The 12025-nt window shown below is 34.3% G+C and overlaps 2 protein-coding genes across 3 annotated transcripts; both read right to left on the bottom strand.

Annotated features, from left to right (window-relative positions):
• Nucleotides 1–618: 618 nt before the first annotated feature.
• On the bottom strand, nt 619–3880 carry LOC104700029 (uncharacterized protein YNL011C). 2 transcript variants are annotated; one of them, XR_015562372.1, is made up of 13 exons: nt 3587–3852; nt 3198–3314; nt 2978–3110; nt 2514–2610; nt 2343–2386; nt 2099–2255; nt 1863–1934; nt 1678–1764; nt 1431–1532; nt 1309–1356; nt 1116–1241; nt 936–1028; nt 619–853 (listed from the first exon to the last, which is right to left on the bottom strand). XR_015562372.1 is itself a non-coding variant. In XM_010415475.3 (13 exons), exons 1-13 carry the CDS (start codon nt 3756–3758, stop codon nt 764–766), a joined length of 1335 nt encoding a protein of 444 aa, XP_010413777.1. In that variant the 5' UTR covers nt 3759–3880; the 3' UTR covers nt 619–763. The 2 variants fall into 2 exon arrangements, 1 of the variants encoding a protein (XP_010413777.1); XM_010415475.3 differs by having other exon boundaries at nt 1678–1761; nt 3587–3880.
• Nucleotides 3881–4159: 279 nt separating this feature from the next.
• On the bottom strand, nt 4160–5952 carry LOC104700028 (uncharacterized). Its single transcript, XM_019226971.2, has 5 exons — nt 5835–5952; nt 5302–5509; nt 5073–5179; nt 4684–4944; nt 4160–4573 (listed from the first exon to the last, which is right to left on the bottom strand). Exons 1-5 carry the CDS (start codon nt 5922–5924, stop codon nt 4229–4231), a joined length of 1011 nt encoding a protein of 336 aa, XP_019082516.1. The 5' UTR covers nt 5925–5952; the 3' UTR covers nt 4160–4228.
• Between the last annotated feature and the right edge of the window lie 6073 nt (nt 5953–12025).

Here is a 12025-nt window from a genome sequence, read left to right as displayed (position 1 = left end):
TTTTGTACATTTAAGACCATCTTTTTGGTCGTGACCATGACCGCCCATAACGAAGTGGACATGGGCTCGCCCACGGACGGACCACCCATTTGACAGATATAAGTGTTAGTCTCATATAATTAAATTACACACACATAAACAAGGATACACGGAAGAGCTCTACAAACCTGGTTTCTTATCTGACGCTTAATAGTACCAATACTCAGTTGTTGTGACTTGTGAAGTGCTTTTTCTATGGGTGGTTATGAGTTTAACTCCAGATGTATAGATATATATATATATATATATATATGATGGAGTCGAAAGGTTATGTTAAAGACTTCTCCATCGATTCATATTCCTACTAGTGTAATTAATTTGAAGTAATTCAATGTACCAAGAGTCCAAGATGCTCTCGTGAATTACAAAAGAAGACTAAGAAGTTATTGCGATTAATACATTCGAAGACGTGAACTGCTTTAATAATTAGTACAGTACTTATGTCAGTTATATGTAAAACATGTTAAAAAAACCATTCTTTAGGGAAGAAATCTTGCTCTTCTAACAACACTCTGTTTACGGTACTTGTTCCATCACACAACATATGATCCAACTCCGAGAGAACGAGAGGCCTTTGTCTTTACTAAGCTAAGAATATGATCATTGACCATTCATAAACTTTTATATCAAGTCATAAAAGGATCAAAAAATTAAACAGTACCAACAACTTCTTAGTTTCAATTCCGTAGATGAAGAAACTAGCTCTGGCCTAAAGAATCACTATTTACACCACCAAACTGGCTAGTGTGTTTATCAGAGCGCTCGGGCTAAACAAGATACCGTGCTTCGGGTCAACAACACTCTCCAGAACTCTCTGCAACAGAGAAGAAGCAACACTGAGAGTTTGTTTGTTGTGCACATAAACTTGGAAAGAAGTTAAGGAGAGAGATACTAACAACATCATTGATCCCTTGTTCAGACAATCGTTTGAGATCTACTACTATTTCTCCATCTTTTGGGACCAAGAGTGTGTTGATATAATATCCAGGCTGCACACAAAAATAATGTTCTTGGATCTCTGTATACGTCTAATAAAAAAGACATCAAGAGAGTGTGAAATGAGAAAAAACACTCACGGGATTCTTGAGCCGGATATTAGGATCTCCATGAGTCCTATTGAGAGCGTCAGCAATAGCAGTCACAAAGCAGGAAGCAGTGAAGCCGCTTGTTTCTCGGTCTTGACTACCGTTCAACAGAAGTACCTGTGACCAAGAGAAAACATCAGATTGAAGTTTCCACCAGTAGTCTTCTTGATTAGCTTTGGCGTACCTTACGACATGACCTGGAAGAGATAATCTCTCCAACACCAAGCAGAACCTGCAGAATAGAAGAAGACATGTCTATAACAGTAATCACTAATTTATAATTCCGCCATCTTTACAGGTTCTTACCAGTGATGGACAAATGGAAGTGAATAAAGATCCCATAGCGTAAACGATACAGTCCACGCTTCTCAACTGCTCCAAGACAGTTGGGTTAACTGGTGGGAAGACCTATTTAATGGACATAACACCATATATTTGCAATGTCAAATCTACCAGAGAAAACAATGAAATGAAATAGAGAACTAATAGGATAGAGCTTCTTTCAGGGAACCAGAATCAGTAGAGATAACACATTGTTTTCAGAGTAGCTAACCTCATGTAGCAGATTATTTCCTTCACTTGACATATAGAACACTCTCTTTATCTTCGATGGAAGAGCTGATGTCGAACAATGGCTCTACTAGAAATATAGAAAGACAATGTAAGAAACAAAATAACACTTTGTCAACAGTTTTAGTGATCATCATACAAGTTCAATGTAATAAGTTAAAAGAACACCTTGTCAACAGTCTGCGGAGTCCCATTGGTCGGGTGAGAGATTTCATTCTGTCCCCGTATTATAGTCCCATCCTACAAATTAATGTCAAAACAGTAAGGTTGCAATCAAATTTGCCACCTGACTTTTGCAAAGTGATGCTTTAGTTGCGATACTGACACTCAATATACCATTAATTGCCATGTTTGGGATTCTAGAAACTAACTGCTGGAATTCAAACAGAGATCAAGCTTCATACCTGTAGTTCACATCCTAGTGTAAGCCTATCATTGGTTGATATCACTGGGAGGACCAAACTGTTACAAGGGATCTCTGAAACGCGTGAAAACAGAAAAATCGCTGCATCTAAAGACTGGAAAAATATCCTTGCTCCAGCAAAGAAGAAGTTCCCAATGCTACAAGAAAGTTACAATTGGAAGTAAGTTACTAAACAGGAGAACAAAATTATAAACACTTGAAGCTGAGAAAAAGATCTTCAATACCTTCCATTGCTGAAGCAAAATCTCTCATTAGGTCGTCTAAGTATCTGTGTCGTAATTAACATGTCAAGTAAGAAAATGACAGAATATAAAGGTGAAGCAAAAAATCTAAAGAATCAAGAAGTTGGAATTGATCAAACATGAAACCAAGAAAGTATCATTTAACATTATTACCTCATTCTGAAAGTATATCAAGAAAGCGCGGATTGTTTCACTGTAGGGTCTTGATACACCATCCCACAGAGGATGGTCACCTTCCACAATATCGTACCTGTCAAAGTTCCAACTCAGCCAACTGTATATTACACAATACCCTCCACCATTGCATTGACTAAGAGCCTAGCCAATTAAATGAGAAAACAAGGAAGATGAAGACTAACTACAAAGGAAATAGGCCTGAACAACGAAAACATCATTCACATGACACGTTTGGAGTCTGCAGGACTTCTCACTGTTAATCAATTCCCAAATTTATACGTTCTTTCTTAACTAACTTCTGTGTGTACTATTTTATAAAACGTAATGGAAAGAGATGCTCGATTGTAACACGAGCTTAGAGCCAAGACCTGAAAAGTGTAGTTGAAAGAGTAGGGCTACACCAATGTGGATAAAGAAAGCAGAGTGGTTGGAGAAATTACCAATCTTTCTTGGCCTTATGTGCATCAATAGGTAAACGATGGCCGAGCAACCGCCTAACAGCAAGTGCTTCTGAAGTACTTTCATCAGACAGCCTTAAACACCTCGAACGTATGTCACCAACCGCTGGTCCACCTATAACAATGCAGATAATAACATCCTTAAACGATTGTAAATCTTAAGCTAAAACATATAATATGGGTCTTGTACCATAAAACATACCGAGAACACGAACAATCTCAGCTGTACTTCCTCCATCATCAGAGACAGGAAGAACATGAGCGACTCGGGTTGTTATCTTCTTCAACTCTTCCACCACACCGTTAAATCCAGTTCCACCTTCATCCCAACAACACACACAAAAAAGTAACTAAAACAATTTAAATGTATTGCCAAATGTAAGGCACATAGTATACTCTGTAAGACAATGATTAAAGCTTTGCACTTTACAACAAACAGAATTAAAAACAAATGTCTCATCTCAAGAACGTTACTTGGCATCAGATAACCAAATTCACAGTAATTGGTCAAGATCTAAACCCAAATTGACGATCTTTACACTCAAAAAAATCGCAACTTTAAGGAGACCCACAAAATAAAAAAAGTGGAACCTGAGAAGACGAGGAGAGAAGGCGACTCCACGGCGGAGGAGGAGCAGCATTCAGCGGGAACAGAGGCAGCCATGAGAGATGTTGAATTGAAGTGATGGGGTTTGCTGCGGAAGAGAGAAAGAGATGGAACCTTGTAATGGACGAGACCCCCAAAATAGCAAATCTCCGCCATTACCGAACAACTGAAACAGAATCACACATCTCTCCACCTTTTTGTCAATTTTTCAAAGCGTAGGATTTGTTGTTTCTCAATTTGGCAGTAACCCAAATCTTTCAAGTACAACAAAACAAATTATTTAGTAATATTTGGTTTAGTTTGGTTTTCTTCCTGGTTCGGTCCAATAAATCAAAACTAGTGTTAAATTAGATTTTTGTTGGATTGTGTGGTTTACATGTTTGTTAAGTGTATGAAACTATGAACTATTGAACTTTTAACATTGCTTCAACTGTAAGAGCTAAAGGAGTGACATAGTCCATCTGAAAAACGAATGAAACACTCCAAAAACTTTATAGAAATATATGTTTCTACATGATACACAAAGAGAGATATCATTGAAGCCGGATATAAAAAAAAAAAAAGTAGAAAACTCAAAATTAAATCACACAAAAATTGTCAAAAAAAGAAGAAGATCAGAGCCCTAGCTAGTCCCTCGTCACGTAAACCCAATCACTTTCTGGGAGAAGGGTCTCGACCTCACTCAATTCCGTATTATTCCCATTCTCCTCTTCTTGCCTAACATCCACGAATCCTTGTAGTAGTAACTTGTCCGATACGTCATCTTCATAGTCCTGAACCCCTAATGATTCGTTACATGAATTGCTCATCATTATATGCTTCCACGATATCTCCATCACTTCTTTGACGTCTTCAGAGTGACACTCCCCAACCTCATCATCATCGAATGATTCATCATCTTCTTCTTCGGAAGACGACTTGTCAACATTCTTTAAGAGCTGATAATCACCTTTCCACTTCAAACTCGAATCCTAATCACAAAGACAATAACCAAATCAGCTATATATTGGTGAAAATAACTAGATTCCATAATACGAGTACGATAATGTGAAAAAAACTGTAGCACAATTAAAATACTTACATTATCTTCTTCATTGTGATGATGGTAGGAATCAGGGATATAGTTCGTCGCCGAGGCTCCCAAATTAAGCTCCGACATATCTTCGGAAGATTTAGAAGTTGTAGTATCATCTTCGTCATCCCATGATTCATCATCTTCTTCGGAAAACGTGTCAAAATCTTCGTTATCTCCATCATCATTATCTGCTTCTTCGGAGGGGTACATGTCACGAATCATCTTAAACATCTGCTCATACTCATGGTTCCGCGACAAACTCGATTCCTAATCATAAAGATTCAGTCAGATAGAGACAATAAACAAAATAGCAAATGATTTATACAAAACGGTGATTTACTATTCTAATGAGCGTGGATATGAATATGAGAAAAAAAAAACTGCTTTAAACTTACATTATCTTCTTCTGAAAGTGTAGAATCGACTTCGTCTTCTTCTTCTTCTTTTTCACCATCACCAGCAACATTTTGTACTTGAATGAAACTCTCTGAAATTTTCGAAGCTGCCAAGGAAAACAATATGATACTTGTCAGTCAAGAAACCATAAAAGTACTCATGTTGTAGCTGTACTTTAATTGGAACTTACAATAAGACTATGTAATATTTATATTATATAATACATACCACGCATAGCCCAATGTTGGCTCGGCTTATCTTCGACCTCAGAAAGGCACATAGACCAGCAATGTTGAACCGGTACTCTTTCTTTGACCTCAGCGGCAGGATCTTGAGAGGAATTTTCTTCACCAGATTCACCACTTTTTGGCTGTCCGGTCAAGTCTTGGATAGGCTGGTCGTCAACTCTGGTCAATTCTGTCCAGAGTTCAATACCCTGCAAAATATATAGAAAACAAAACCGAATCGAATTAAAGTTTTGACAATCTCTCAAACTATTTTTGGAGAGATCTAAGTATCTAACCATCATCAGCTGAATAGTACTTCTGGTTTCTTTAATGGATTAGACCGTGATTATGTTTCATACAATATACGATGGGACTAAGCTAGAAAAAACTATAAATAACTCTTCTCTTGACTATTTAGGTTTAGCTAATTTATAGCTCACAATGTGTAGACAGAACCATAAACTGATTAATTTTTAGGGCATTAATTAAACATCGTATAAAGACCAAATTAACTAGGAGAAGAACAATACTGACCTTCTGTATCGTTTCGTCAATCTTGGTAAACGCCAATCCGATTCCATCCATAAACTTATCAACCCATTGGCTATCTTCAACGCCTCCCATCTTCTTCCGTCTAAACTGATTGGTACCGAATGAACCCTGTGTGAGAGAGTTTCAAAAATTCAGTCCCCTATAATTCTTAAATATTAGTTAGCAAAAACAAAGATTCTCCTTGATTTTATATTGTAAGCGACGAAAAAAGAGGAGTGGATCGTGGAAACCCTAATAAGAACGAGAACTACGATCGAATGTGTCTGAATTTTTTTGTAAGATCACTAAGAGAAAACTTACGATTGAAAAACGAAACCACAAACGCGAGGAATTTCTAATTAAGGAAGATTTGATTTGGAGAAACTGGAGTCGGGAGAGATAGAAAAAGAGGTTAAACAAGAGTTGGGTTTATTATAACTTGTTTTCTTTTCCTTTTTTTTTTAGAGTTCACGATTTCTATAACACATAGGATTTGGACGTTTTTTTTTTTCTTCTTTTTTTTCCTTGTCTCGGTTGCACACATTGGAATAGGATTTGCCAATATAACATTAAGTATGTTTTAATAACAATGAAAAAATAACAAATTTGTATGATAAAATTAAACAAAGAATAAATAAATTTAACCCAAAAAAATTAAAGCGAATAGTCAAAGAACAATAATTGGGTTTACCCCTAGGGTGAACCTCTTCATTCACCCTCTTATAAAATAAGAAAATAAAATTTGTATACATTATTATAAAATTAAAAACTTAAACCGCTTTTTAATAAACCCAAACCGACATATAATTTCGTTCTAATTGTAAAATCTAAATCTAAACCCTAACCACTTCATTTGTAAACTCAAACCAACATATAATTTCGTTCTAATTTTAAAAATCTAAACCAAGTCAATATTTAACTTTCCTTAATTAAAAGTATACATAATTTGTTTTGCTTTTTGATTTAATTTTGATTTATTGATTTAAATAAAATATTAGATGGAAGATTCTGATTGGCTGAGAGAAGAGGGGGTGACCAAAAAGGTTCACCCCTAAGTATTCTTCATAGTAAAATTGGTTATTTATCGAAAAATACTTAGGTTCACCCGTAGGGGTGAACCTTTGTATTCACCCCCTCCACTCTCAACCAATCAGAATGTTATATATAATATTTTATTAAAAAATAAATCAAAATTAAATTAAAAAGCCAAACTAATTAAGGAAACAAATTTTGTATACTTTTATTTAAAGAAAATTAAATATTGTCTTGGTTTGGGTTTATAAATGAGAATTAGGGTTTAGATTTTATAATTAAAATAAAATTATATGTCGGTTGGGATTTACAAATGAGATGGTTAGGTTTAGATTTTACAATTAGAGCAAAATTATATGTCGGTTTGGGTTTACAAATGAGATGGTTAGGGTTTAGATTTTACAATTAGAACGAAATTATATGTCGGTTTGGGTTTACAAATGAGATGGTTAGGGTTTAGATTTAACAATCAGAACGAAAGTATATGTCGGTTTGGGTTTAGAAATGAGATGGTTAGGGTTTAGATTTTACAATTACAACGAAATTATATATCGGTTTGGGTTTATAAAAGAGCGGTTTAAGTTTTTAATTTTATAATAAATATGTACAGAATTTATTTCCTTATTTTAGAAGAGGGTGAATGAAGAGGGGTGAACCTCAGTATTACTCTTATTTATCTTACAAATCAGAAGCGCAAAGATTCTCCAAACCAAGTTCAAGTTAAAAATGAAATTCGCATTACGGAAAATTCTAAAGGAAATTTCACATTTCGACCATTATTAATGATGTTAAAGAGAGACTGAGCTCAAATATGAACCATGTGCGGATGTGCCCATAACCGTTTGATTTTAAAGTGAAGCGGTGAATACCATCAGCTCAACTTTAACCAAAAACAGGGATGTGTTATTGTATGTATTTGACAAGCGATCAATTATTGTATGAATGATACTCTGAAACTAAACTCGACTACTAGGCTACTAGCAATCCTCTTAACTCATATAGAGTCACAATATTTTTGTGCTTCCTAATACTCTCTACCCTCCAAATAATAGGATCAAAAGTGAAAATTGAAGGCCATATTATGACTGAGTGAGGTTAATTTGCGACGATATTCAAAGTTCCAGTTACTAAACTAGTGGAGATAACTAAGAATCCAAACGATTTGAACACATAGTTCAGACAAGATGAGAGTGTGAGTACTTTTTCTAAACTCATCTCCACTTTGCTTAGACAAGATCAAATGCATTGAGGAGGAGAACAAGTGTTTATCACTTTTGGAAGTCCCCACTTTTGATGACATTGAAACAGAAAAAATATGTATCATGTTTGCATTGCTTAATTAGTTGACTTTTAACTGGATTGTTTCTTTCTTGGTAAAACAAAATCATATTTGTTAGTTGCTAACCTACTGGGATACTCAAACTTACCATGCGAAAGCCACCCATTCATTATATAAAAAATCTTCTTATAACCAAGACTTATTATAGCATATAGAGGAAATACTAAACGATAAGAAAAAGAACTACAAAGAAAACAATGGAAGTTGAACCATATGCCGAGGGAACGACACCTGAATGCGTACGATTAAACCCTGGCCCCCACAAAAGAAATGACTATTCCATTATTCACATTGTAATATTTAGAATTGATTGTTGATATCTACATTCTACAATCTCAATCCAAGTTGCAGAAATAGTATTCGTTGGGCAAGTGGCTGGATCTCATATGTGCGAATATACAATTTTACCGCCCCATTATATTGTACGATGCTCGTATGGTCAGCCAATGTCGTAAAAATCTCTGCTGGCCAGTATCCCACTGGTATGTTGTTGGACCCTAAACTTAGCCACCAGTTTCCATATTTCTGATCCTGTAATTTATTTATCAATTGAAAACGATGAGAAACTAACCTTCCATACGTGGATGGTAATCTCAAACTGGCTTCCCCAAAAGGAAAAAATAGGAGTAATGGATCCTCCTATACAGTACTACTAGTCATTTGGATAAAATCCAGGCATCGGATGTTATAACATCCAGTTTGTATGCATTACTCTATAAAATTAACATTTTTGCTATTATCGTGAAAAAACTATTTCAAAATATTTTGTGGTAGATGATTTTAGTAAGTATCTTTGAAACAGCCAATTATATCTAGTAAAAAGAGCAGCTACATTTCAAATTCTCCAAAAAAAAAAACTCTAAGTTTTTTATTTGTTTAAATATCAAAGTTTAGATTGATTTAAAACATAAGTAAATTGGCTGTTTCAAACATAAGTAAACATAAGAGTAGAAGATAATATCAAAGTTTGTTTGCAATTTCGGTCCTAAGATTATATTCAAATTCAAGTATACTGAAATTAGAAACGGCTTGGTTTCAGTAAAAATTAAACAAAACTTAAGGAAAAATTAAGCAAAACATAAGTAAAAGTTAACCAAAACAAATGACTGAATAAAGGAAATTAGAAATTGAAAAGTTCAAATCTGAAACATTAAAAGCAAATTTGTAAGGACGACAAAAACTGAGTGGGTTTTCTAGAGAGGCCACTATACAGTTATGTTTTAAGTAGTCTCTTTTGTTCCAAAAAAAAAACTAGTCTTTTATTTAAAGTTCTATATAGTATTACTCATTATAAAGTAGGTATAATATTAATAACTGCCAAAATAAAAATAAAATAATAGGTATAGTAATAGTATTAAAGTGAGTCTAAAGTATTGAACTTAAAATTCAGATTAATAATATAAATGTATATAATTTCAGATTATTAATAATTATTATTTATGATTTGCGTAAAACATATAACTCATATCATATGAGTTAAAGTTGATGGTGAATTAAAAAATGGTCAAACTTACCGTCCAAAACAGGAATAATCTAGGCTTGTTGTCTTTATACAACGTCGGCAGAACCTACATATTTGAATAATTATTACTCGTTTATAATGACATACATATATTTATTGCTTAAACTAAAATTTAGAAAACTAATATGAAACGTAATATCAGATGTATATATATACCCCTTTTAAAATTATCTGCCAACCAATTTCAACAGTATTAAGATCACCACTTTTGTATTGTCCCGACGCAATCCAAATCTGCCATATAGACATTTCTTCTGCTTTTTTTTCTATCGTCGGATCCCAGACATTCACTATCGCTTTTGTTCCGTATAACTTTGGTGTGGTTTGCAAAGTACACATGATCGCATAATGTAATAATCAAACATATATACAAAGTAATCAATAAGAATGGTACATCTTTAAAAAAAGAAAAATGGTACATTAGAGATGCTTTCTGATCAGTCTAGTTATATTAGTTAGAAGATAAAAATAATCTATTCTCTTGTAAAACTATCTCACTTTTTGTGTTATAAGAAACACAGAGATAGAAAGACATACCAATCAAGTTAGTAAAATATTAAATGGTTAGTAAATACACGTAGATAGAGTAGTATAATCAGTTTAAAATGTCGTTTTGTTTGGTTTGGTCGACTCATTTTTTTGTCACAAGTCAGAACATCAGTTTAGTTACTTACATGGCCATTGATGGGTTACTGGGCTAGTAAACCAAAGAGATCGGCGTTAAATAAATACATTAATGGTGATCGGTGAATATATATTGCAAGCGATCTTAAGAATCAAAAAGAATAGTTAAGATGATATTATTTGTTTAGATAGTTAATAAGTTATTAAGGAGGTTTAATTTGTTAACATGATAGGAATAAAATCGATTTTGGGGATTGAATATATTGGCGAAAATGTAATGTTTCAAAATTATTACCTCATGCCCGGTGTGGTAACTACTTGTGTCGGCGGGTTGCATCCCTTCCGGACGTTTGGCGATGCAGATGCTGATATAAGCTTCCCATGTTTGTCTTTTGCCTTTTTGAGTCGTTTCGATCGCTTTATGAATTTCTGATGCACTTCCTGTATTTTTTAAAATAAATAATGTTAGCTCTGATAAAAAAAATGTATTAACGTGGAAATATAAATTATATTGATTATCGATGATAAATTAAAGTATTTTTAAAAACAAGAAAATTATAATACCTGAAACTGAAACATATGATTTTCAAACGCTGGTTGCTTCATTTTGTCGAAGCAATTGACATACTCGCCATCTGACTCTGATATATAGAAAGATTGATAAAATCAGTAAGTTGGATAAACAAAATTAAAAAGAACAAGTAAAAAAAAAATGACAACATATATTTGTTTTTATTTTGGACAAAATGACAACATATATCCCTTCGGTTTTACTAAGTTTTAATATTCAGAATGAAGCTATGGGTTCTCTAACATGGGCTTCCCGAACTAGTCATTTTCTTACGGGCTCGTTTTACACTGCGCCTAAGCTGGTGTTTTTAGCCTGATTGCTGTATTTGGTCTACCTAAAATATTTTTTTAATGTAATGGTAAATTATATTAAAAGAAAAATTTGGTACAACTAGTGCAGCACTTCCTTTATGGGTTTAAATAAGTATACAATATCAAATTCTAAAGCCTAGCCATATGAGTAATCCATCGTCGTAACGCCAATCACCATGAGACCTATCGCAAGAAGTTGATCTCTGATCTGCTTATCTGTTCGTTGAATAAAGCGAGAGGTAGGGTTCGGTGGCTCACCATGCTTCCTCCCATTTTGCTCATGTCATAATGTATACACCGACACCTGTATAACAGAGCGGGCTAGATAACATACCTTTCGATCTTGCCAGTTGCTACATGCTGCAGCAACCACCGAATTCCAGCTCGTGGAGAATCGGGACTTGTATATATTCCTTGCAGTAGCTTGCCACACCTCAGAGCAAAAGTGATAAGAGAAAAACAGGTAATCTCAGGATTCCCTTGCGTTGTGACAAAAGACATATTCCCCCATGTCTGCCCGAGACCATTGCGCAATTCGATCTCCAATGGAGAGTCTATTGCGGACTGCCAGCCAAATGCCTCAAATATTTTATTTTTATTTTAATCTTGCCTCGGGAAACAAAACCGTAATAATAATTATAATTCCATCAAATGTGTGTTTACTGAGTTAAGATAAGAAAACCATGCGAGGAAAATTATAATAATTCAAAATTAAACAAGATTAGTTTTGACAATTGGGTTTCGGAAAAAACGATCATAGTCTTTAGAGAAAAATAAAATAAAAAAAGGGTTAGT

The sequence above is a fragment of the Camelina sativa genome, chromosome 7, assembly GCF_030686135.1.
Source record: "Camelina sativa cultivar CO46 ecotype springtype chromosome 7, ASM3068613v1".
Taxonomy (NCBI): domain Eukaryota; kingdom Viridiplantae; phylum Streptophyta; class Magnoliopsida; order Brassicales; family Brassicaceae; genus Camelina; species Camelina sativa.
The sequence above is the reverse complement of the archived record's forward strand: the minus strand, read 5'-3'. Positions and strand labels throughout refer to the sequence as shown.